The sequence below is a fragment of the Cyrtonyx montezumae genome, unplaced genomic scaffold (genome assembly GCF_038088225.1).
Source record: "Cyrtonyx montezumae isolate F1298 unplaced genomic scaffold, pur_monq_1.0 scaffold_16, whole genome shotgun sequence".
Lineage (NCBI taxonomy): Eukaryota > Metazoa > Chordata > Aves > Galliformes > Odontophoridae > Cyrtonyx > Cyrtonyx montezumae.
Window position 1 is genome coordinate 14451802 of NW_027071892.1, and position 22834 is coordinate 14474635.

General features: G+C 41.1%; 1 protein-coding gene across 1 annotated transcript; it reads right to left on the reverse strand.

Moving 5' to 3' along the window:
* Positions 1-930: 930 nt before the first annotated feature.
* On the reverse strand, positions 931-22205 carry LMTK2 (lemur tyrosine kinase 2). The gene is made up of 14 exons (XM_065733048.1): positions 22199-22205; positions 21998-22122; positions 20963-21107; positions 19689-19762; positions 19124-19242; positions 18130-18217; positions 13049-13182; positions 10552-10636; positions 9871-9992; positions 8818-8967; positions 5696-8588; positions 4519-4654; positions 3897-4145; positions 931-2907 (listed from the first exon to the last, which is right to left on the reverse strand). Exons 1-14 carry the CDS (start codon positions 22203-22205, stop codon positions 2879-2881), a joined length of 4356 nt encoding a protein of 1451 aa, XP_065589120.1. The 3' UTR covers positions 931-2878.
* Between the last annotated feature and the right edge of the window lie 629 nt (positions 22206-22834).

A 22834-nucleotide genomic window follows, 5' to 3' on the forward strand; every position in this document is an offset into this window, starting at 1 on the left:
GTGCTGTACTAGAGAAGGGATTAAAATTTAACCAGACTCCATAATAAACCACTGAAAATAGATACATGCACTTCTAAAACTGAAACCATGCTCAAGCAGCTAATGCAAGACATCTCGTACAGTTCTAAGAAGACTCATAACAAACCCCCTCATTAAATTGTAATCTGTTGGAATTAAGTTCGTCCTCACTGCATCACTGAGCACGAGGTGGGTCCACCTCAACATCTGATCAACTCTCAGCCATGCTAACTGTAATTTTATTTTATTTTTCCAAAAGAGATTTCTTAGATTACTGCCATCTAGCCTTCTGAATTACTGAAACTGAATCCACAGGGTAACTGAGATGAGTCAGCTTCCCAGGTTTCTCTCCTCACTGTGCAGCTGAGGACATTCCTTTGCTTAATACCACACATATCCCAGCCTGCTGTGGAAGAAATGCTCCGCTGGCAGTTTGTTAGCAATGAGTCCACTTGGACAAAGGAGTAAACTTTCAATTCCTATGTAAAGTTCTCTTTAACCACTGGTAAAGGATGAACATCGTATCTCCATCAGACAAAGGAAATTCCCGATGGAATACTGCACGTGAGAAACATCCGAACTCCCAGAATGCGAAGGACCAAAACGCACAACCAAACTTGAACATCTCTGAGTACAAGCTTTTATTTAACTCTGGACCATATTCTAAGTCAAGCAATTCAAAATTAAGGCTGAACTCCAGGTCTGACACAGTAGATTTTCGCCTCACAAGGCAGATGAAACCACACTCCACCTGCAGACCACGTACGGAGTTTCATTCTTAGTTTTGAATTTTCACACTTAATGTGGTGTGAGAATTACTGAACACGGATGTGGCACCTTAAGCTAGTTGTATCAAGGAGCGTGATATTGACACCATGGAATTTCTAAGCAGCAATGTGTGCACAAACCTACCTTTTAACATACCACAGGTAGCTCACAGCTTCCTGAAGCCCTCTACAGTGCTTACTGTAAGCAGGTATTAAGGACTACTTGGCTTTGTCTCTTGTTTTGGGAAAAATCTGAGAAATCCTGTCCCTCGCTTCTTAGCAGCTCTGAACCTGAGTGCCTCATCAAAACAGCTCTCACCAGCACATTGGCAACCTCCAATAACTTGACAGGACTCTCATTCCTTTTTGGTTGGTATGGAAGCCAGTCTGGCTAAGGGCTAGATAATGCTGGAAGGAAGCAATTAACATATTTCTGTCATTTAAAACATACTTTTTTAAAGTCAAAACGTGTACAGAAGTATAAGACACCAACTTTACACATCTGTAAATATCTAGTCCTGTACTTCATGGGGCAAAGCTTTCAGGTGACTGGATCTGAACACAGAGCACAAGGACCACCATTACCACGAAGCCCTGCCAACAAACCCCACTAAAATACAACGTAATTTAAAGCCAGGTAAACTGTTCCTGTCAGTGTTTCCCACAGATCTGCAGCTGCATAAGGCATTCCGAGAGGCCAGGGATTTGTTTCTCAAATTAACTCACTTTGGAATAGTAATCAAGGATATTTTTTTCCCAAGCAATTTAAGTGAATGCACAGGAAAGCATAAAGGTTGAAGAACCACAGCGTACTCCTTTCCTCACAGACAGCTTCAAAGTAAACTTACAACATCTTTGGGTATGCATTTCAAGATGTACCACGGAGCCCTGCAGACATCTTACAGTAAGTCTGGCCTTATAAAGGGTGCAGAATTGGCTATTAACCATTAGTGTAATTCTTAATTGTCGGAACATCACTGAGAGGTAGATCTACCACAGGCCTCTGAATGGCAGCCCCAGTCTGCAGTCAGCAGAACAGAGCTCAAAATTCACAGAATGTACAACTGAAGGGCCAAACACGCCTGAAACCCAGTCTGGTTACATCAGTCTTTTTAGAAGATTCATAATTTCCAGTTTTTGTACAGTCAATTTTGTTTCTTCTCTCTCCAAGGCAGAAAGTTGTAGTACCAACTGGAAGGCCCTTAAGTATGACATAGTCAGATGGAATTACAGTTCAAGCAGTCAGTAGGATCATATTCAGGAATCGAGACAATATCTTTCATCTACAAATTCCAGAGTATATCATATACACTATTCCAGTTTCCTATAAAACATGAACACTAACAATCTATAATCATCATTTAGAAATGGTACTGAATATCAGATTTCAGCAAATCTAACATAACACTCAGAAGTTATGTACGTTTTACGAGTACCGTGCATAGCAAAGGCTACAAAAAGGACAAATTCAACTGGGTAACTGGGCCAGCTCAATTCGTCTTATGTTCCTTGCAAGATTTAACATCTTGATTCTGTACATCATCAGGAAATAGAGGAAGAATAATCCATAGTGCAATTGTAATAAGCAAAGTAACATGTAGTGATATCTTCTTAAATAAATATGGCTCACTACTGATCAACTATCATTCGTACAGTTGCAGCAGCACAGCCACCTGTTGCACAGGACACTTAAACACAACTCTACAACAGGTGCACGTCCAAAACAGATTATGAACTACATGGAAAAATATAAAAAGAATATTATACAATCTCATACATAAGCCAGACTGTAGTGTAATTGCTTAACTTGTTTCTTAAGTTATCTGAAAAATACTTCAAGTACTTGAAAACAGCGGCAGAATCATCTTTCAATAATGAAAAGCAAAATTGCACTGATTTAAAAATACATTACAAAGTTAAATACACATTCAAATTAATGTCCTGATTTAACATTGCTTTCAGTGTTTACTTTCATTTCTTAGGACTTCTTCATTACCTGTGTCGCTCCAGGAGAGCCGGAGTTCAGATCACTCAGCTTCAGGCACAGAGCCTGAGCATCCTGTGCATCAAGTCCCAGAAAGTTTTAAACTCATTTAATCTTTTTCTCCATCTTCACTGCTTCCTATTGGCAGAGGAAAGGTACAGTGAGATCCCCCAGGACAACCACTGCTGCTGTGTGAGACTTCCCCAGAACCTGCCATTCTGCTATTGTACACTTCTGAGGAGTGGTTAATCTTTCCCTAGAGCTTTCAAATACTGCTAACATTTGGCTCACATATAAATATGCATCTGCTTAAGCCACACAGTTCAACGTCACTTCTCAGGACACAAGGCAGCGCAGGATCTCCAAAATCTCTTCTAAGTTCCTAAGCAGTTATCAGTAAGCACAACACAAGAACAATACAGAACTGTGCAACTGAGTACAGTTTTATAGACATTGATTATCAGAAAGGCTCAGGGATCAGTAATATTTTATTTTCATAATCAATATTTTATCTAGATTAATAATATGCCAAACTAATTCAAATTTGCTCTTTTTTTCCTTCTAAGTTGTCAAAAATGCATTCAAAGCTTTGAAGAGCTTCTTGTTACATACAAGAAAGCTCTGTTACTGCTGCTACTCAGCAAACCAATGAACTGATTTGGTCAGCTCTCTGAGCAAACCACTCTACTCAGCTCCAGAAAACATGCTGCACTTCTTGAGAGAACACCAAGAACACACTGTCACTAGAAAGCAACACGTCAAAACTGTAGAACAAGCTTGGGCAACTGCAGATAAACCCTTCATCCTGTGCAGTAACAAACTGACCCATGGCAAGGCAATAATGAGAATTATTGTACTGCCACGGTGCTCAAGGACAGCACAGGTTTCATTTATATAAATATCGTTTCCTAAATCAGTCCAAGAAGTGTGAGCTTGTTTGGAGAATGCACCACCACAAGTTCGCAGCCATGTGGCTTCTTACTGAAACACAAGGTCGGACAGAACTTCTATAGTACTAAAACGTAATTATTTTTAACACAGAACAAGACTTGTCATCCGTACTAAAAATACCTTTGGGTGAATCTTTTAATTTGTAGCTTCAAAATAGTTATAACTGAATCACTTACCTCCTTGCTCTATATCTGAATCTGTAAGATGTGTAAGGGAAAAGCTTGCCATGTTCGCAGGAGAAATAGAGAATCTGGAGTAAGGGGATGGATGTGACGACCAGTTCTGTTCGAGAGTCCGTGTGGGAGGAGGTGGAGAGAAGTACTTGGACTGAAGAGGTGGTTTAGAGCTAAGAAGGCTGTTAGCTGCCTTTGATATAAAGGATGGCTCTGGGGAAGAGAAGTCGTCATCCCACTCAAATCCGCCACCTTGGTGTGAAAAACAAAAAGAAGTAAGAAACAAAGGAGCAGTTCACAGAACTGTGAAGTCCCGTGATTTTAAAAGCAAGTCCCTGGAAGACTGCATTAACTCAAAACAAACCCACTGTAGCTTTTCAGACAAGATCAAGTCATAAGAGAACAGAATCTCAGAACTAGAGTGCCAATGAATTCTGGAAGCAAAATCCAAACTCAGGAGGCTTTTGATACCACACAAAAGCATAACGCTGACTCCAAAACACTAACTCTGCCACGTCCCACATGTAAAACTTCACATTCAGCTTCTTGGTAGCTTCAGTGACAGTTCATTAAGAACTGTGCATAACACTCTCAACCTGTGCTGCGGATCACCATTTTCAAGTACCTTCTTCATCTGTTGAGCTTTCTGAATTTGTAAATCTGTTGAAGTAACTAAAACCCAAAGGTGGAGCAGGAGCACTGTGAGAGCCTTCGCCATTCAAGTCTGCCACACGGTTTCCCAATTCCTTAGTTGGCGTTTCCTAATGCAAACAGAATAGGTGTCAGCCCTTCATACACGTGATACATCCGTGCAACATAGATGCTACTTTCCAAATTTCCTCAATTTCCACATCACTATAGAATTAGATGGTCTGCAAGCTCTTCGTTCCAACCACACGAAAGACCCAAGTTGCACATTAAGCATATACATATACTTTCATTTTCTAAACAAGTTCTATCAACTATTTTGACATTTATTATTAAAATCTTCATCTTCCCATTGAACAGATCTGGTTTCCTTATCAGTCATACACAGGCAGGTTATCGGTTTGGGGTTTTTTTCCCTGTTTTAGAGAGGCCCACAGTCCTTTTAGGCTCACTATACTTGTGCAGTTACTTCAGTGTTAAAATGCAATCTCCTTTCTATCAGTTTACCCAAGTTTAAAAGTTGATAAAGCAAAAGGGAAGCAAATCCAACGTTGGATTGTATAACCATAACACTGCATTAATAAAGTGGGATTGTCATCTAACTACTTCTGTCACCTCTGATTATCACTTAAGGTTAATTGTTTTAGTGCTAATTAATGCAAGATTCAATGTTCTTAATTGTATAACAAACAGATTCAAACTTAAATCCTAAGTCCTCAAACTCATTTAACAGGAAGTCCACTTCCATAAAGCAGCAACAACATTCCAGTAAGTAAAATTATGGACTAGATTTTGTTAGTAATATGCTGCCTCACACACTCAATTTAAGCACAGCCCTACAAGCATCAGTGATACACGACTAAAAGCCAGATTAAATCCAGTGCATGCAGTCAGGGTTCAAAAAGCAGTGGAAATTCAGGAGCTGGCAAGCAACCCTGTGCAAAGCAAACTGCATTTCAAGTCACTGCAGCCATTCTATTGCCAACACAAAACTGCACCCAGACAAGAAAATGTTTCTTTATGCAAAGGAAAGAGAACCAACATCACATACAAGACCTAAGAAAATCAACAGCAAGTCCACAAATAGTACTGATCTGTTCTACCACTTCTTGTTTAAAACAAGCCTTTAGCTCCTACGTTACAGGAACAGATACCTGGTCAAACAAATAGACCGTGACATCATCAAAGAACGTCACAGCCTTCTTCTCGTTTTTCCAGTGCTCAGGTTGCCTTTCATGAAGAGGTTTTGGAAGTTTCAACAAGCTTCTCAGATGTTTCCCATCATCCCTGTCAGTAAGTATCTCAGGAACCTGGTGAACAGTTTCATCTTCACTGTCAGAACTCAGACTGTGCATATGAAAAGTCCTCATGTCATCCTCAGAATCACTGTTTTCATCTTCCTCATCTGCATCATCACCATCTTCTAAATCAAGCATTCCAGAAACATCAAGTTTGCCAAGGTATTTTCCTTCAATATCTGGCTCTTTCAGCTTCTGTCCTTCATTATGATAGAAAGGCTTCTCACTGTTATTGGTATCTAAAGAACTGTGAATGTTATGCACAGACTTAAAGTCTCTGTGTGAAAGAAGTTCTGAAGTATTAGTGCCAACACAAGAGACACTCTTATGGCAAGTCTCTGAGAGTTTTATTTCATCCCTCACGTTATCTTCCAGAGATATCCCCAGGGAATTCAGAGTTGCCTCAGTCCACTCCTCAGGACAGCCCTGCACCCTTACACCCAGCTCCTGCATCTCTGTTTCACGATGCAGTTCTGGTTTTGTATTCTGAATACTGCTATCCTGGTCATCTCCTAGACTGTGCTTCTGTGGTCTCCCTTCTGAACAGCAATCCTCCTCACTACTACTCTGTCCTCTATTTGAAGAGGCACCACACGTAGTCTCCCTTGACAGATTTACAGTCTCTTCTGTTTTTTTGTCCGGCTCAGAATCATTATCAGAGAAATAGGCAGAGTCTCTATATGAATTTTGATTTGATAATGGGGTTATTTCAAAGTTGCTGTTTACTGCATCTAAGCAAGGTGCTGCTTCTGAAACAATTATGACTGGATTAGAAGGCAGATCGTTGGCATTGCTCTCACTGACACCACAGTGAGCGGGATCTCCGTTAGAAGCATCCTCAGCAGTAACATGGGAAGTCCATTCTGGAGACTCCAGATTCTCTGTCTCATAGCCACTGTCAGCAGGCTTATCAGGAGGCAAAAGTTTTTGAGGACTTTGAGCCTGTAAAGACTCTAAAACTTCAATTACATCCAAAGAATCCAAAGAATCGGGCGTGTCTAAGACCTGCTCTACAGTTTCTCTCGGAGATGGGCTATCTTCCAGGAGACTATCCTGACTCGTGCAGTCTGAAGCACCAACAGAAATTAAGGTCACCTCTTCTGGAACATCCTCACAGGTCTCAAAATTACTTGATGTTTCTTGTCTTTGCTCTAACAAATCTTCACCTGTTCTTAATACGGGAGACTTACATTGCAAGTTTCTTTCCCTATCTTCCTGATCACATCTTTCCCTATTAAAAGCTATTTCATCAGACTTGGAAAGCATTCCCTGTTTTATTTGTACATCACTCTCATCTGTTTCAACAGCAGCACTGTAATAGGAACTGCTTCCAACATTATTATTTTTTGCATTATTGGACAGTTCTTGAAGGAAAGTATCAGTGTTACAGAACAGGACTTGGTTGACTTCCACATTTGAAAGTTTCCCCTCATCCTTCAAATAAGGGAGATTGATATCCTTATCATGCAACTTATACGCTGCAGGTGGACTAGAGGATGCCTGCATCTCTACAGCAGTCTGAGACCAAGGATTCATATCTGTATCCACTGCTACTGGGTTAAAGTTTTCGTCTTTCATAGTTCCAGGATGCTCACGTATTAAAGAAAAGAGCTGAGTGTTTTCAGCCAGTACAGGCTCAGGCTCTACAGAGTTTCTACTTGAGGTTTCTAAGACACTTTTCAGAACCACTTCTGTTTTTTGCCCAAAATCACTGCTGGTTTTATTAGACACTTTCCCAGTTAGTAAGTTCTTCTCCTGAAGAAACAAGAAGTTATCAGAAAGTTCCTCTAAAGTTACCAAGTCAGACTGGTTAGAGATGTTTTCAGACACTGTAACTGCTTTGTTTTCAGAAGCACGACTGGAATGCTCTTTCTCACCAAAAGCTGCAGCATTTGTAATATCTGTGTTTAAAACAGTTGGTTTAAAGTCTTTAGGAATATCGTTTGTTTCAGCCAAACCAAGCATTTTTCTATTTGCTAACTCTTCTGATCTGTCAACGTCATTAAATATACTTTGGAAAGGACTTTCTGGACTACTAGTGGCAGGCAAAAATTCCTCTTTGGGATCTGTATTGTAGCGGAAGAAGTCCCCATCAGTGCTAGATTCTTCAACATCGAGATCCCTGAGAACCATGAAATGAGAACTTTTTTCTTGTACAGCTTCTTGATCAACTTCTGTAGTTAGTACCACTGATTGGTTATCGAAATTCATGCTGCAGCCACTACCTTTTTCCTCTAACTGGATATAGTAGTCATTTCCAACTGAAAGCCTGTGTGCATCAAACACAGGTAACACCCCAGGAACAGCTAGCGATGCCTCCTGACCACTTCCATCCTGCGCTCCTGGCCCTTGCTCTGAAAGGGACCTCTCAAAAACCTCCACTGGAAAGAAAATACTTGTGTATGTCATTGCTTCATCAGGATTCACGTGACCACACTCATCAAAATGATCGTGTTTAGCTGCCTCCCAGATATATTCAAAGCTGAGACCCTGGCTTGTTTCAGTGACAGTAAGAACTTCCTCCATTTCATGGCCAAGCCTATCTCCTGTGAAGTGATCCAAGATTGGAAATGCAGAATTATTTGTCTCTCTGTTTGAGGTGTTTGGTTTAAGAGCGTTCCACTGCTGTTCAAAATCAATCTCTGAGTCCCTCTGGCTTTGCATGCGAAGGTAAGTTAGCAGTCTATGTACTTCTTCTGCTGTTGGTCTCTTCTCTGGAGGTAGCCAGCAGAATTGCAGAACTTCATACCTAGGCAAACAAGAAATATTTCAATTGTAATCATACAAAAAGTAATTTCAGTGATCAGATAACTATTAAGAATAAGACATTACTGGCAGGAATTTGAATCTAAAGCAAGTCCTCTCATTTTTCTCTAATGTTTCTTTGTCAGTAACTGTAACAATTTCAATATATTTTTAAGAGAAATAGGTAATACAAAAAACATTATCAGCTTTAAAAATAAATTTCAGAAGTTTACCATCTATCAGAGTATGGCTGCTCCAGATGTGGTTTAAAAAGTTTAACCTGCTTCTCCCTTATGACATGGGTTAAGACTTCTCTGTCAGAGAAGTCTGAGTAAGGCTGAGCACCATTCTCAAACAGCTCCCACAGCGTCACACCCAGAGACCTGGAAAAGAGCAGCAAAATGACTGTACATTCCAAGAACTATTTTCTAACTTTTCTCTCTAAGAAAATAGGGACTACATAAAACAATTCACAAGAATCACCAAATATTACTCTCCTGTTGGCTCAACAGAAATTTCAGAATCCATGAACTCATTCTAATTGAATGTGATAAGCTACCAAGTAGCTCTGCATAAAAGGCACTAAGACTTGGAATGCTTAGGGCCCCGGCTGCTGGTAGTTTAAATAACAATTCAACACGAGGAGCTCTGCTCGAAGGATGCAAGCAGTATTTACATCATTTCTACCCATCCCATTTGCTTTCTGTAAACCTAGATTCACATTAAAATATAAAATAGTTTGAACTGGTAGCCTGAGCCCCAAATTACATCCCTCAAACTTCCCTGGAATTCAATGGGAGCACGATGACTTAATCTGTCATCAAGATTTTCTCCAGTCCCTCTGTAACTCTTCAGAAGTAGAGACAGTTAACTGCAGCACTCACACGAAGCATTTCTACCAGTTAAACTTAGCTCACTTCCAGTGGCATCAACTTCAGTATGTTTTTAGATCATCTGCAATTTTTATATTAATGGCAAAATTATTCACATTTCCTTCCTTCATGAACACCTGAAGGCATTTTTCAAGCAAAGCATTTTTTATTCACTCTTCTGCTAATTCTTTCTTAATCTGGTTGTTCTCCCAGCACATTCCTAAGCTGCTTTCCCAAGCAAGATGCAGTTTCAGATCTGTAGCCATTAACCTACTGTACATGTGATGAAATTACAAAGCAGCATACTGGGCCAACATTTCATTTCACTACAAGTATCATTTATTCCTTCATATAATCTTTGGAAATTTATTCAGAACTCTAGCATGCAAACTGCTTTAAAACTTTGCTACATACCATATGTTACTGTATTTATTTTGCTCTGCTGATAACAATTTGTCTTGAAAACTGGTCACTAACTCAGGCGCAGTCCATCGGAGAGGAACAAGTTTTTTCTCATCTGTCTCAATGTAATCTTCCTATATTATTGAAGGAAAAAAAAACACCAAAAAGACACTGAATCTACTTCCAGAAGCTGACAGACCTCCTTAGCCTGGTTTAACGCGATCACTATGTGTAAAATGAGACCTGAAGGAATCCCATTCTGCCACGTAGCAGCGAAAATAATGCTATAGAAGAAGTATTCACTGCTCACTGCACAATAAAACTGAATGCCAACTTCCTGCTTAGGATTTGCTACTCAAAACCTTCCCGTGGATACTTTTCATTTTTCACCTTCTCAGTACTTTCAAGCATTTAAAACATTTGTTTAAATGTCATTGCATTTTCTTTAAATGTTAAAAGGAATTTTTGCATGTCATTGTTATTTTAGGGCTACCGTGTATATAACATATAAACACATACATTCAGATTTCACAAGCAGCTTCTATAAGCTCCTCTTCTGGAAAGATCACCTACTCTGTTGCATGAGGCTTGCTACAGTTCTTTGCCAGCTATACTCCAAAAATCCAGTCCTCAAAGGAAAGTCTACTAACAGGCTTCCAAACCCTAAAAAAATTGGTGAGTAAATTAACTTACCTTGTACCTACTGAATCCTATCCCATAATCTCCCACTTTGACATTCAAATCAGATGTAAGAAAGCAATTTCGTAAGGCCAAGTCACTGCAAAAACAAGCAATTAAACAGTGAGTCTTCAATCCAAAGTAAGACCAACGGGATAAATACAGTACTGCTTTTCAGGAAAGACAGGCCACAGCTCAGAGTATCAGATGAAAACAAGCAACACCTTACAAAAGTTATCCAGTTGAAGATGTACAGGTTACCATAGCAAGCAGCAGGACATTCCCAGGCCCAGCGACAGCAACGATGGGAGACTCGTTTTAAAAATCCCAAATTTGAGCCAAACTAAATGTGATGACAGATACTTTTACATACAAAGCCTACAGTGTTAGGAAGTGACTTCACACCACTCGTAGGTCACATTGGCATGCTTCAACTATTGCAGGCCAATAATCAACGATTGCTCTACAAGCCTGATGTAACTCAGGCCGTGCTTTACAAGGCAAGTTCAAAACGTAGTCACCTACGGTGTGAAGGATACTCCTCAAAATCCAAACTATGCCCCGAAGTATTTCTACGCCTCCACTGCATTCTTCTTAAGGTGCAGTGCAGCTCACTTAGCACTGCCACACACTGCAGGGATGTAAGCCCCACTTCCCCACAGGTCACTGCATGCCAGCCAGTTTCACTGCTGACACCAGGTTTAAATACTTACCAACTTACAACACGATGCAAAGCAACTAGTGGTATCTTACATCCACAAATAAATTCCTTCAAACAGCAAAATCCTACATTACATTTGAACAAGAGCTACAGTATTTGACAAAGGCCACCAGAAGAAGTCATGTATTTCATTGAAGGTCCTTTGATAAAGGAAACAAAAGGCTCTTAGCACACACTTCCAGCTTCCATTGTAACCACAGTACTCACAGCCAGCAATGCTTCTGGAAGGACAGCAAGAAGCTGCTGCAGAAAGCACACCCTGCAAACAGACCCGTGCCAGTGTAAGGAACCCGGGCACCCACAGTGGAACCGCAGCTGTGCCAGCACACAGCTCCACACAGCGACTGCTCAGTCTGCTGCAGTCTCACAGAAGGGTAACAGGCAATTAAGCACCCAGGAAGAACACTACCATTGCTTCTGCGTGCATCAAAAAAATATTCAGAAGTCTGAAAACCATGTGATCTCTCTCCTTAAAGCAATACCAGAATCACTGGATTTCACAGGACAGAAGCCCATCTGCAAGCTTGAAGTACACCCCAAAGCTTTTCGGTTTATTTTACACTATTTAAATATATATCCTGGAAGAAGAGAGAAATGCATCTTCAGCTGCTTGAATTTACCACTAACAACAAAATCACTGATGCTGGAGCTTTACCACTAACTCTGACAGCATCAGGATAGTGCTGCTAGAAGTAAACATTCACAAAGATGCTTTTGCAGATCCACAGAATCATTTTTCAACTTCAAGTGCTCACTAAAAACATCCTGTTCCAACTGAATACCTACAAAGTCACACTGCTGTGACAGAAGAAACAGCCATCACCCAGTGCAGGAGGCACAGCTGGTACCAGCTCCAAACACTCGCACTGCTTAACTGACAGGTTTAGCAATTCTCAGTTCAGTTGTTGTTTTACACCTACACTTTTTAGGTTTAATAGTTTCCTCTAAACTATATGCACTGGCAAGCACGAGCCCTTAACTTGCCTGAAGAGAGTGCGAGGTGTGTTTCCACTGCCAAGAACTGACTGAGCCAACAACCACCACCAGGAAACTGTGCTGCAACACTCACAGCTCCACCAGGTCAGCAGCCACTGTAACATCTGAGTCCTGCCAAGTCTAAGTGGATGTGTCCCTCCTCCTTAATGCCTTTTTCATAAACATAACCCTGACAGAGCAGTTAGTTTTACAAACGGATTTATTTTTCAGACCTTTTACAACCACTGCCGTTTTTCCACATTAACTGCATCATCTTTAACTAGAAGTAAAGGGACTCTGGGCTCCCCAGTCACCAAAATGAAACTGGTCTCTCACTGCAGTCTCTACCAGTTCTGACTAGCTCCAGTCCAGGTTGAGAGGCTGCATGAAGCAGTAATGCAGTGAGAGAGAACCTGCCTCAGGTTTTTTCATTTTATGTCAGCTTCTCCCTTTGCAGCAGCCACTTCCATGCTCAGTAACAAATCTAATGTGCTACCAACAGTTCTGTGCTGCTGCAAACAGTCAGATTTATCAAAATTCTACCAACGCTGCCCCTTCACCACAAAACTCATTCAACTTGCCTAAGGACTAATCCAACAACCACAACTTCTGGGCCAGCTTTGCAGAAAGCTGCGCTCTCTGGGCTGCAGAGCCCAAAGGCAGATGAGCAGATTACAGGCAGCTGAGAGCTGTATGAGCACACCAATCAGCACCTCTGTTAGCATCACAACTTCATGACTTACAATACATAAATTAGGACCAAACACAGCCTTGAACATGTGCTGATGTTAGAAGTAAATTGTTCAGAAAACATACCTATGCACAAAATTATGTTTATGCATGACAGCAAGTCCAGCAGCAATCTCACATGCCATTCTCTGTAGCAGCATTATTTGTGAATCTCCTCTAAGGTGGTCCTGCTCATTGCAGATATAAGTTTTCAGGTCGCCCTGTAAAAAAAAAAGTTGAAAACACTGATCAGTGCTGGGTGGATCTCAATATTTCATGAAGAGCCAACTAACAACATGACTTGCTTTATCAGTCAACAAGGCTACCACTAGATACAAACAGATCTGTGCTTAATACAGAACATCAAGTTTCCCATCAGCATCAGGATGCTTACAGGAGCTACCCAAGGCAGACAGCACATCCTTTTAAGGGTTTTTAAAGCACATCTGAAAAGAGGTCTTAAGATTACACAGACAGGGCAGCAGTCTATATGCTAGCTAAAATGTGCCTCTTTCCAGAAACAAGAGCAAAAGCCACTATACTTACATATACAAATACGTGTAAGCACTCACCTCTTCCTACCTTGCCAGAGCACTGCCCTGAGCAGCTTCAGAACGACGGAGTCCGTCAGATTGCCATCACACGCCCTGCCGGCCCCAGGTGGCAGCACTGCTGAGGAAGCCGAGCTCCCTGCCTCACTCACCGCTACTTACAGGCTGTCCCAGGGGGATTAAGTTCCTAGGATGCCTTTAGGTGCACCAAGGAATTACTTTTTAATTTTTAAAGGCATTAGTAACAGCAGTGCTGCGTGGCATCCCCAGTTTAGTAAATCATTCATGTAGACACACATTCTTGTAGGAAATGCAACTTGCATTAAATCCAACGTCTCGAACCACACTGGTTGTTTTTCCCATCCTATTTATAGCCATGTTCTGGATTAAAATACAAAATTTCTTTTTGGTACTGGTTTAAGACAACAAATATTTATGCCAAACTTGGGAGTACTGACGAATACCTTCAAGAGCTGGACTGCCACCCAGACGAGCTGGAAGAAGGGCTCCCGTGGCTCCTGCTCTGTGATGCTGCCTAGACCTCCTGAGGTCCCAGTCCAGCCTCAACCATCCCACACCTCCCTGCCTGCCAGCAGGCAGCACCGATGCATCAACGGTGCTCATACTGTACGAGCCACAAATGGTTGCACAGAGGCTTTTAATACAATAACCTTCAACATCTACACATCTGCATAAACACAGCTGTGCAAACTTCCCTGCTCAGATACCGAAACACAAAAAGCTCAGCTAATCATGCCTAAGGAAGGCTCCACTCGTTCTCCCTCTCCTCGTAGGAGTTGATGAAGAACTAGATTTTACTTTTCCTTCCACCCTTTTTCAGTTCTAGCCAGGACGTGACTCTTGAGGCCAGCAGGCACTGACTGTGAGAGTTTGTGAAGTGTAAAGTTGTCAAATTATGCCCATCCAACACCCCACCAAGCTGGAAAGCAACCTGCCAAGCCACGTAACACCACATAACTAAGAGAACAAAAAAATGACTCCTGCATCCCTGCTCCAGCACTGCTTCACTGCATACATACCTGTAATGACTCCTGATAAAACACTTGAAAGTGGTGTATGCTACAGATCCTACAGACCCTCAGAAAGTTATTAAAGCATACATAAGTTTAAGAAATACTAAGCAGTTCTGAGAACAAGAAGTCTTTGAACCTAACAGACATGATTTCTCGTGCTGCCAGGATCTGACAACCCTCCATTACTCTCTTATGATTATCGAAGAGATTTGTTGAACTCTGGGTAAGAAGTTTTCACTGCAAAGATTCTTATTATTATTTGAAAACAATGCTTTCAAGTGGCAGTAATCAGAAAGGCCAAACAAAAGAAAGAGAACCACTGCAGGCAGCCACCTCCAGTACACCAGCACCCCTGAAGCAAGCTACAGGGCATTCCAGGCAAGCCCTGCATCCTGCTGATCTCAACTGCTCAGGGGATTGTAAAATATTTCTTCAAGAACCATTTGATAGGCAAATCAGCCTCAGCATATACATGCTACTTCCACATTTGAATAACTTTCCTTTGCTCATAAATTATGTCCATTCATTAGAAGAGTTGCTGTGCTGACAAAAAGCTGGCCACGCATGACCAAGCAATATATTAAAGTTAATAAGCCAGCTACCTCTATTTTTAACCTGGCACCACTCTACAGCCTTCAACAGCAGCCAGCCAGACAGTGCTAGCACACTGCACAAACTAATACAGGATCTTTGAAGAACTTATTTCTTTTGATAATTGCCTTTTAACAAATTTAAACAACTGTAATACAGATGAGGAAAAAATTAAGACAAACCTTTCAATCACGTACGTGCAACTGCCAGCTCTAGCTGAAGGAACCTCCAAGAGCTCGACATCTGAGAGTCTCCTATACAATCCAGCCAACATATTCACTACCTTTATACTGAACCACCTCATCCTTAATCATATCAAGTACCACAGATCAAAACAGGTTTATCCTTGGTTGTATATGTACATCCCACACCAGTAACACAAGGCAAAGAGCTTTAGCATAGCGTTAAGCTGCAACCAGAAAAACAGCACCACATTTTGCCATCCTCACTATTTGAGCAGCACGCAGTCACCAGACACTGCACCTTCAGCCCAGCCCTTCGTCGGTGTCCTTCCCTGCAGCCTCCCACCTGCAAACTTAACACCAGTGTGCTCTGGAAGCTGTGCTGCCCAGTTTCAGAAAAAACCCACTAAGGTACTGAAAAACCTCCCACCATTAATGAGATCACTTACTAAAGCCCTGAAAAATCCAAGTAACTGCCAGCACAGTCACAATAATAAAAAGCAGCTTTTAGAGGACTGGCCTAATGAAAGTAAAAGTAAACCACCATCAGACAACTGTCTGCTAAGGAAAACTACCTCGCCATACCCTCTTTTCAGCCCTTCCTGCACACCCCTCCCTCCATCACATCTCTCATCTCCCAACACTTCAGTACTGCTCCCTCCTGCAGAGGCCTAAGACCACAGCAGAAGTCAGCAACAGGTGATAACCAAGCTGATGCTGCACTCACCTCATTTTAAGAGCACTCCATCTAGCCTGCCTCGTGTACTGTGCGCTGTGAATAAAACACTACGATCTCTAGCAGATACTCTGCTCTGCTAAGTATGACCTGTGTGGGTGAGCCAGGCTTTCAGTATGAAAGTCATATACAACACACTGCAATATATAATACTCTAAAAAACAAGTCTTAGTTCCCTTGGAATAGAAGTAAGCCAGACATCAATATCCATTCCGATGAAATTATCTAGCTACACACAGATGCCTGCAGCTACCGTTCCGGCTGTCAGGCTTACTGCCCCCAGTTAAAGTGAAAATCTATTTTATCTCCTTAAGTTAAATCCTTTCCAGATTACTCTGCAGGATCATGACAATTTTTGGCACTAATCATCAGCCAAACAAAGATTTTAAATATATTCTCCAAGTAGGGCAATCTTCACAAGTTACTCCAAATTCAAAATCAGATTAAATCATGCAACTCTTTAAAATCGTGGCAGTAGTTAAACCTCATTAGACACTGAGATGTGCATCTACTAACCAACTTTATCTTCTTTTTCAAAGGTCCTTTTAAAAGAAACTACCATTGGAGTTTCAAGTTAAAAGTCAGCACCAAGTATTCCACCCCTGGAGTTCTTTGCCAGAAACATCACAATTCACTGCCTCCCATTTGTTTCTCCCGCACAGAAAAAGGAATGACTCCTCCAGCACTTCTGCCTCATTGGCTCACCCAGCTAGCAAAACGTGATTATTTAAGGCCACAGATGGATGTTTTCTCAAGAAGACTCAAAGTTCATATCCACACTGATTTAAATTGCCTGAGGCATCTGCTGCATCTACAGCACTATCTGTGTACCTGAATGCAAAGGAAAACTCCGTAGCAGTAAAGCTGGTGAAAAAGGACCACTCTGAATTCTATAAGTACAATCTTCTTCTCAAGGACTTAACATACACAGGCACTTTGAGATCATTTCTGCCTTGAAGTTTTTCTACTCTGCTTTCAATATTTAGACACAGACTCTAAAAGCAGCTGCTGAGCCTATTTTCAGGCAGCCACCTGCAGCTCTGAGGGGCTTGTTTGTTTTGTTTTTAATACTGTGTGGTGCTACACTAAAGCAATTCAAATCTTTGCAGAGCAGGGCTCCACTGCCACTTCCACATTTCAGTTTGTGAAGCTTCTGTGAAAAGCAGGCACAGCCCTGAGCTCCTTCACACACAGCATTCCCCTCAGCACGGAGCTCACAATTCCGGCACGCGCTCAGGAATGCTGCGGCTGAGCAAGGTGACTGTGACTGTTCCCATCTTCAGTGACCTTTGTAGCAGGAAGAGCAGCACAGAAAGCAATGAGACCACCCCTCACTGTGCTCTCAGCATTTCTTAGGTGTTCAGGAAGCACAACGAGGTAGATATCCACATTGAGAACGAAGGGAAAGAGGGAAAGAAAAGGACAGTAAAGTAGGAATGCAAGTTGAAAGAACATACTGGCAGAAAGGATCAGGAAGAGAACAGGATGATACTGAAAACCCCAACTGCTGAAGTACACTCATCACAGATGCTAGAAATGAACCCAACACCCAATCTAGCTGCATGGCACAAGTAAAATCTGGGCACTTTGGAGGGGGAAAGGCAGGAGGAAGGAAATCCTTTCAGCTTCCTCCATTAATATTTGCTTGAAAGTTGTATTTAAGGCATGTTAAGGTTTCAGAGACAGCAAAAAAATTCAGGATGTGACTGAGCACATGCATGACACTGGACTGCAATAAGAAGTGTTGTTCTATGACCTACTTTCACCTCCAAGCTCCTGTTACATGCAGACTGCAAGACTAATAAACTCATCAGCAAAGAACAAGATCAGCTAGTTTCTTCCCCAGAACTCTCCATGAGAACCTATGATTTACATGATCAATAAAAAGTAATCTAAAATATTGCACTTCTGCCACCTGCCTCTAAAGCAAAGAAGTGTTTTCCAAAATCGTGATGATTTGAAAAAAATTCCCTAAAAGAAAAATAACAACAGTTTCATGCCTGAAGGGCAGTAAGTATACTACATAACATCTACACTAACAGAAAAACAACAGGAGCCGTACAAGTGCACTTACCAAGTCACAGAACTCAAAGACAAGGAGATAGGGAACAGCTTCCACACACTGCCCAACACACTGGAGAACATTTGGATGCTGAAGAATGCTGGAGTGAAAATACAGTTAAAGTCAGAAAGACCACAGTATACATTATTTGCAGTATAACATAACTCACTGAAACCTCAGCTGCAAGTTTCAGTAAGTAACTGGAGGCAGCATGAGCAGAAGGTGCAAGTATCCAAAGCCAGATTCTCTTTGCACCTTTGTATCTACTCTGTACTGTGGCAACAGATCACTGAAAGCAGCTGAAATTCACAGGATAGCAGAGCCACGAAGCCAACACTGCCACAAAAAAGTCACACCTATCCCCCCAGCAAAAATAAACGTTCATGCATGTAACTGGATGGGCTACACTTAAAGAACCCATCCGGCTGCATCTAAACCCTTTTGTTAGCCAGGCTATTTCCACAATCAGATTCTTCTTCTAACTTTCATAAAAAGCACTCGTGCCAATGAAGCAGAAGGCATGAGATTTCTTCTTCTGACAGCTGCCAACAATTTAAGCCTAAATGCAAGCTAACTAGGACAAGAGAAAAAACTGAGATAGCTCTGCATGACCATTCATTTGTAGCACACTCAGGAAAGATACGCCACACCTTGAGGTATGCCTCAAGAAATCCAAGCACAAGACTTAAAACTCAGTTGGTTTGCATAGGGTTGGCTTGCAATACCAGAATTTTTCTAAATAGCTGCAGGAGAAAATCTGACATGCTAAATCAAGTGTGCTCTCCAGTCATGAACAAATTACTACCAAACACTTAAGCAAAGAGCTTATTATCTAAGCAAACTCAAATCTTGTTCAGTTTTGATCAATTGTATTTCACACCTCAGAGACAAGAATTTCATTTGTAAGAAAGGGCAAGCAGAGAGAAAACACTTAACAGGAACCTCTGTAACTCATATGCACTAGTACGAAGTGCTTACGATAACCAAGTTACAGAATACTACTTACTAGTATGGTTCTCCACTTCTTAAAAACTGTTCCTGCTCCTTGAGACCTGCACTTGCCTTCAGCTCCTTCACTATCACTCGTGCCACACTAGTGCCTGTGTAGATTTCTCCAAGCAGAACCTGAAAAATTATAATCATTGTTCCTTTGATCAGAAGCCATGAAAATAAGTTTCTTTACAGAGAGAAACAAGAGCTGAAAACACTGCAAGGAAGATTTTCTGTCTTGCCAGTGCACACGGATGTCTGTAATTCACAGATCCTGACAACTGATCTACCCATCCCTTTCAGAACATCTCTTCCTGCAAAGAACATTTACTTGCTTAAAACTTTTTCCTGGAAAGCATGTGTAATAACAGAATGTATGAATTCAATTCCATGGAAGTGAAATCTTCAGATACAAAATGGTTTTGTAAGAAACTACATGTGAATTAAAGCAGCATTAATCGCAGCTAAAAAGTATTATGTAAGAGTACACCTCAGCTTCTTATGCTATAACTCTGAAGGAAACACACCAACTCCAGTCAGTTCAGACTATAACTGCAGTGCAGCATTAGAAGACTTCTCACCTTTCCAAACCAGCCATTTCCAATTTCCTGGATGTAGTTTAGACTCTGACGTGCAACTTGAGACTTTGATCCATCTGTCATACACAACAGAAGAAATGTCAGACACAGCAAACCACTCAGACTGCCTGTTACCCAACTGTGGAGGAGCCAGTACAGGCTCCTACAGTATTTATTCCCAATGACATGCACACGTTCAGGCAAAGCAACAAAACAGACAAAGGCAAGTGTGAAGGTAACACTGTGAGAGTAGTGAGGGAGAGAAACTTCTCAGCTTCTAAACCACTAGTACTAGAACACCCACTGTAGTCAAAGTCAGTCCTCCTTAGGACATGCACACCTTGATTTTTTTTAATGTGCTCAGTAAGGAAGTTGAATTGCAATGCCAATATCATACGCTGCAGCTGGGCACAGCAAATAACCCACTTAGGAAAGCTCCCAATGGAAATAGAATAAAAACTAAAACACTCACTGCTTCTGCATTTTAACATCAGAGTTATGGTTACCATTTTAAGAGGATGGGTTGGGCTGCTTTCTTCTTCAGCCCAACTGCCCTACTTACAGCTACCATCTGGAAGGAGGACACTGTCTGACTAAAAATAATTTACATAAAGAACAGAGGCAGAGGACGGAAAAGAAGGCAAAGAATCCTGGCAGAGGATGGATGCTAACAATGGCAGACTCCATAGTATAGAAGAGATTCAGCAGTATTTCTCTGTCTGCTAAGTAGCTAGAAATGCTAACAGACTTCAAGTATTTTTTCCTTTTTTGACATGGACATTATCTTCACAAATACGTTCCCAAGAATTCTTTCTCACAAACAAAATAAAATGTCCTTTTACCAATACCACATTTACAGCATGAAAAGCTCACAGTGATGCTGAGAAAGTGACACAGCCCAGATAGTAGCACTGCTGTCAAGTAAGAGATTTACTCCTGCTTCCATTTAAGGCTAATGGCTGAAATCCAATGACAACTCAGCCATGAAGAGAACTACTACAGAGCAGAAGTTAGCGATATCCCAGAGCAATTTAAACCCCTGATGTGACACACAAAGAACGGAGGCTAAGCAGATTCAAGCTGGACTCATTCTGTTCAGCCACCCCATATAGCATCTGCTCTAAGGTAAAACTTGAGATTTCATCCTAGATCCTACACAAATTTACTTAAAATCTGTAACAGTTAAACCTCTATAACAAAAAGTCAATATATTCTCCAATGTGGTGTAGCTAATTAAGTTGCCTACTTCTGTCTTCTCGTCACAAAATTTGTTTTACCTGCACGAGATGGAAACTGGGATGGAGTTGGTAAAGTAATATTGGGAACTGAAAGAGTAAAAACTTCTGCTGGAGACTGAACGGACGGAGTGTCTTCTGCTGGGGGAGTGAAATCTATTTCATCATCAAAGTTATCCTCAAATTCCTGAAATGAAAAGCTCAGTTAATTAAGTGTAAGTAAGCTAATATTTGGCTTAAAATTAGCATTATATTTCTTTTGGTTTCCTATCTGAATCCACAAACCAAACTATAACTAAATAACCAGCTGCAGGTCAAAATAAACGAGGACCCAACACAAAGGACTTCATTTTTAAGGGCAATAAGCTGATAACATCAAAAGAAACCTAAAAAGTTGAAAAACTCTAAATCCCAAATTATGAAAGCAGTTGCACTGCACCTGAATGCACAGGGACAAGGAAGCTCACGTCCTCAGAGTGACAAACTTTCCTTTTTTCTTTTTTTAAGACTTCTTTTTCTTACTTTCAATTTATTACTGACTGAAAGACAACACTTAGTGCTTACATTTCTTTATCAAAAATAACCAAGGTTTTTCAGGACATTTCCTTATTTACTTTTTTCATTATTCTTTTTAAGATACATTTCTAGAAAAAGAGCCACACTCAAATTTATGAGCACCAAAAACTGACGATCCAAAAGCAACTGCTTTCTGCTGATAAACTCAGAACACCTGCTACACTGGGTATGTATCTTCAATATGAGTTGAGAGGAGTGTCTTAAATCCTGTCACCTGACTAAAAGCAAATTAAGAGAAAACAAACGAACCACAAAGGCCTCTTCACAGTACAGCTGTCTCAGGACTACACTTTCATTACTGATCCTAACAGACAGCAAAGATTCTGACAAGCCCAAGATGCTAACAGCAGCACAGACCAAGTACTGGCAGTCACAGCACTACTTCCCAGCATGCAGACAGCTGCCGGACACTTCAGAAGAGACCACATACAGTGACACAGAGGTATCAGAATGCAGCTGCCAATACCACTCGCATGCACATTTGTAACTTGAAGTGCTTACCTTGAAATCTATCTCAGGGTCTTTGCAGCAGGAGGCACAGTTTGCCAGCAGCACCACCAGTACTACCAGGGCACAGACAGACAGAACTGCAAACGATGCAGAAACTTCAGCTGTCGCTCCTGGTCCTGAAACAATCACACAGGCAGTGTTACAGAAATGCAGCCAGGGTCAGAAGGTGCTCCTTCAAAATATCTTACCTACCTGCCATGAGTGTCAACATTGATGTTAATCATTTCCACAGAGTTAATAGCAAAGGGATGGAGCCAACCACTCCTGCACTGGGCTGGCTGTGCACAGCCAGTTACACTCTTCCCCAGCAGATAACCATCTCCTTTAAATGTCCTGGAATAAAACTGACTTCCTAACCTTACAGACTTCTGCAATCCCCAAGAAAAAGTGAACAGTGATCAACTGGAAAAGGTAATGAAGTAAAAAAAAAACAACCACAAAGATCATCTTAGTTGATGGCTCGTTAAGATGGAAGGCACCCAGGCTTCCAAGAAGGAAACACAACATTTAAAACAAAGCTTTAATGTAAGAAAAATGCTAATTATCACGGGCAAGTTTCTGCAACACTTACAGAACAGCATTTCATGACTCATGCAAGTCAGTGCTACTTAGCAGGAACGACAGAATCCATCTCTGCTGGGATAAGCTTTGAAGTCACTCTTAAAGTCATTAAGAAGTGGTATTTTTTAATTTGCACTTTTAAAAAAGATGAATATAAAATTAAACATGAAATGATGACAACCTATAATTGAAGTAATATTTTTTATAAGTGAAGCTATTTTAATATCTTGCATAAATACATATTCAATGATGAGAGTCCCTGGTGAA

What these genes read in the sequence shown, in the direction of transcription:
- LMTK2 (XM_065733048.1), bottom strand. An exon ending in ACCCTGAGATAGATTTCAAG is followed by an intron (nt 21,108 to 21,997) that starts GTAAGCACTTCA and finishes TTTTCATTTCAG; the next exon opens with GAATTTGAGGATAACTTTGA. An exon ending in CGGTCTATTTGTTTGACCAG is followed by an intron (nt 4,655 to 5,695) that starts GTATCTGTTCCT and finishes TGTTTGCATTAG; the next exon opens with GAAACGCCAACTAAGGAATT.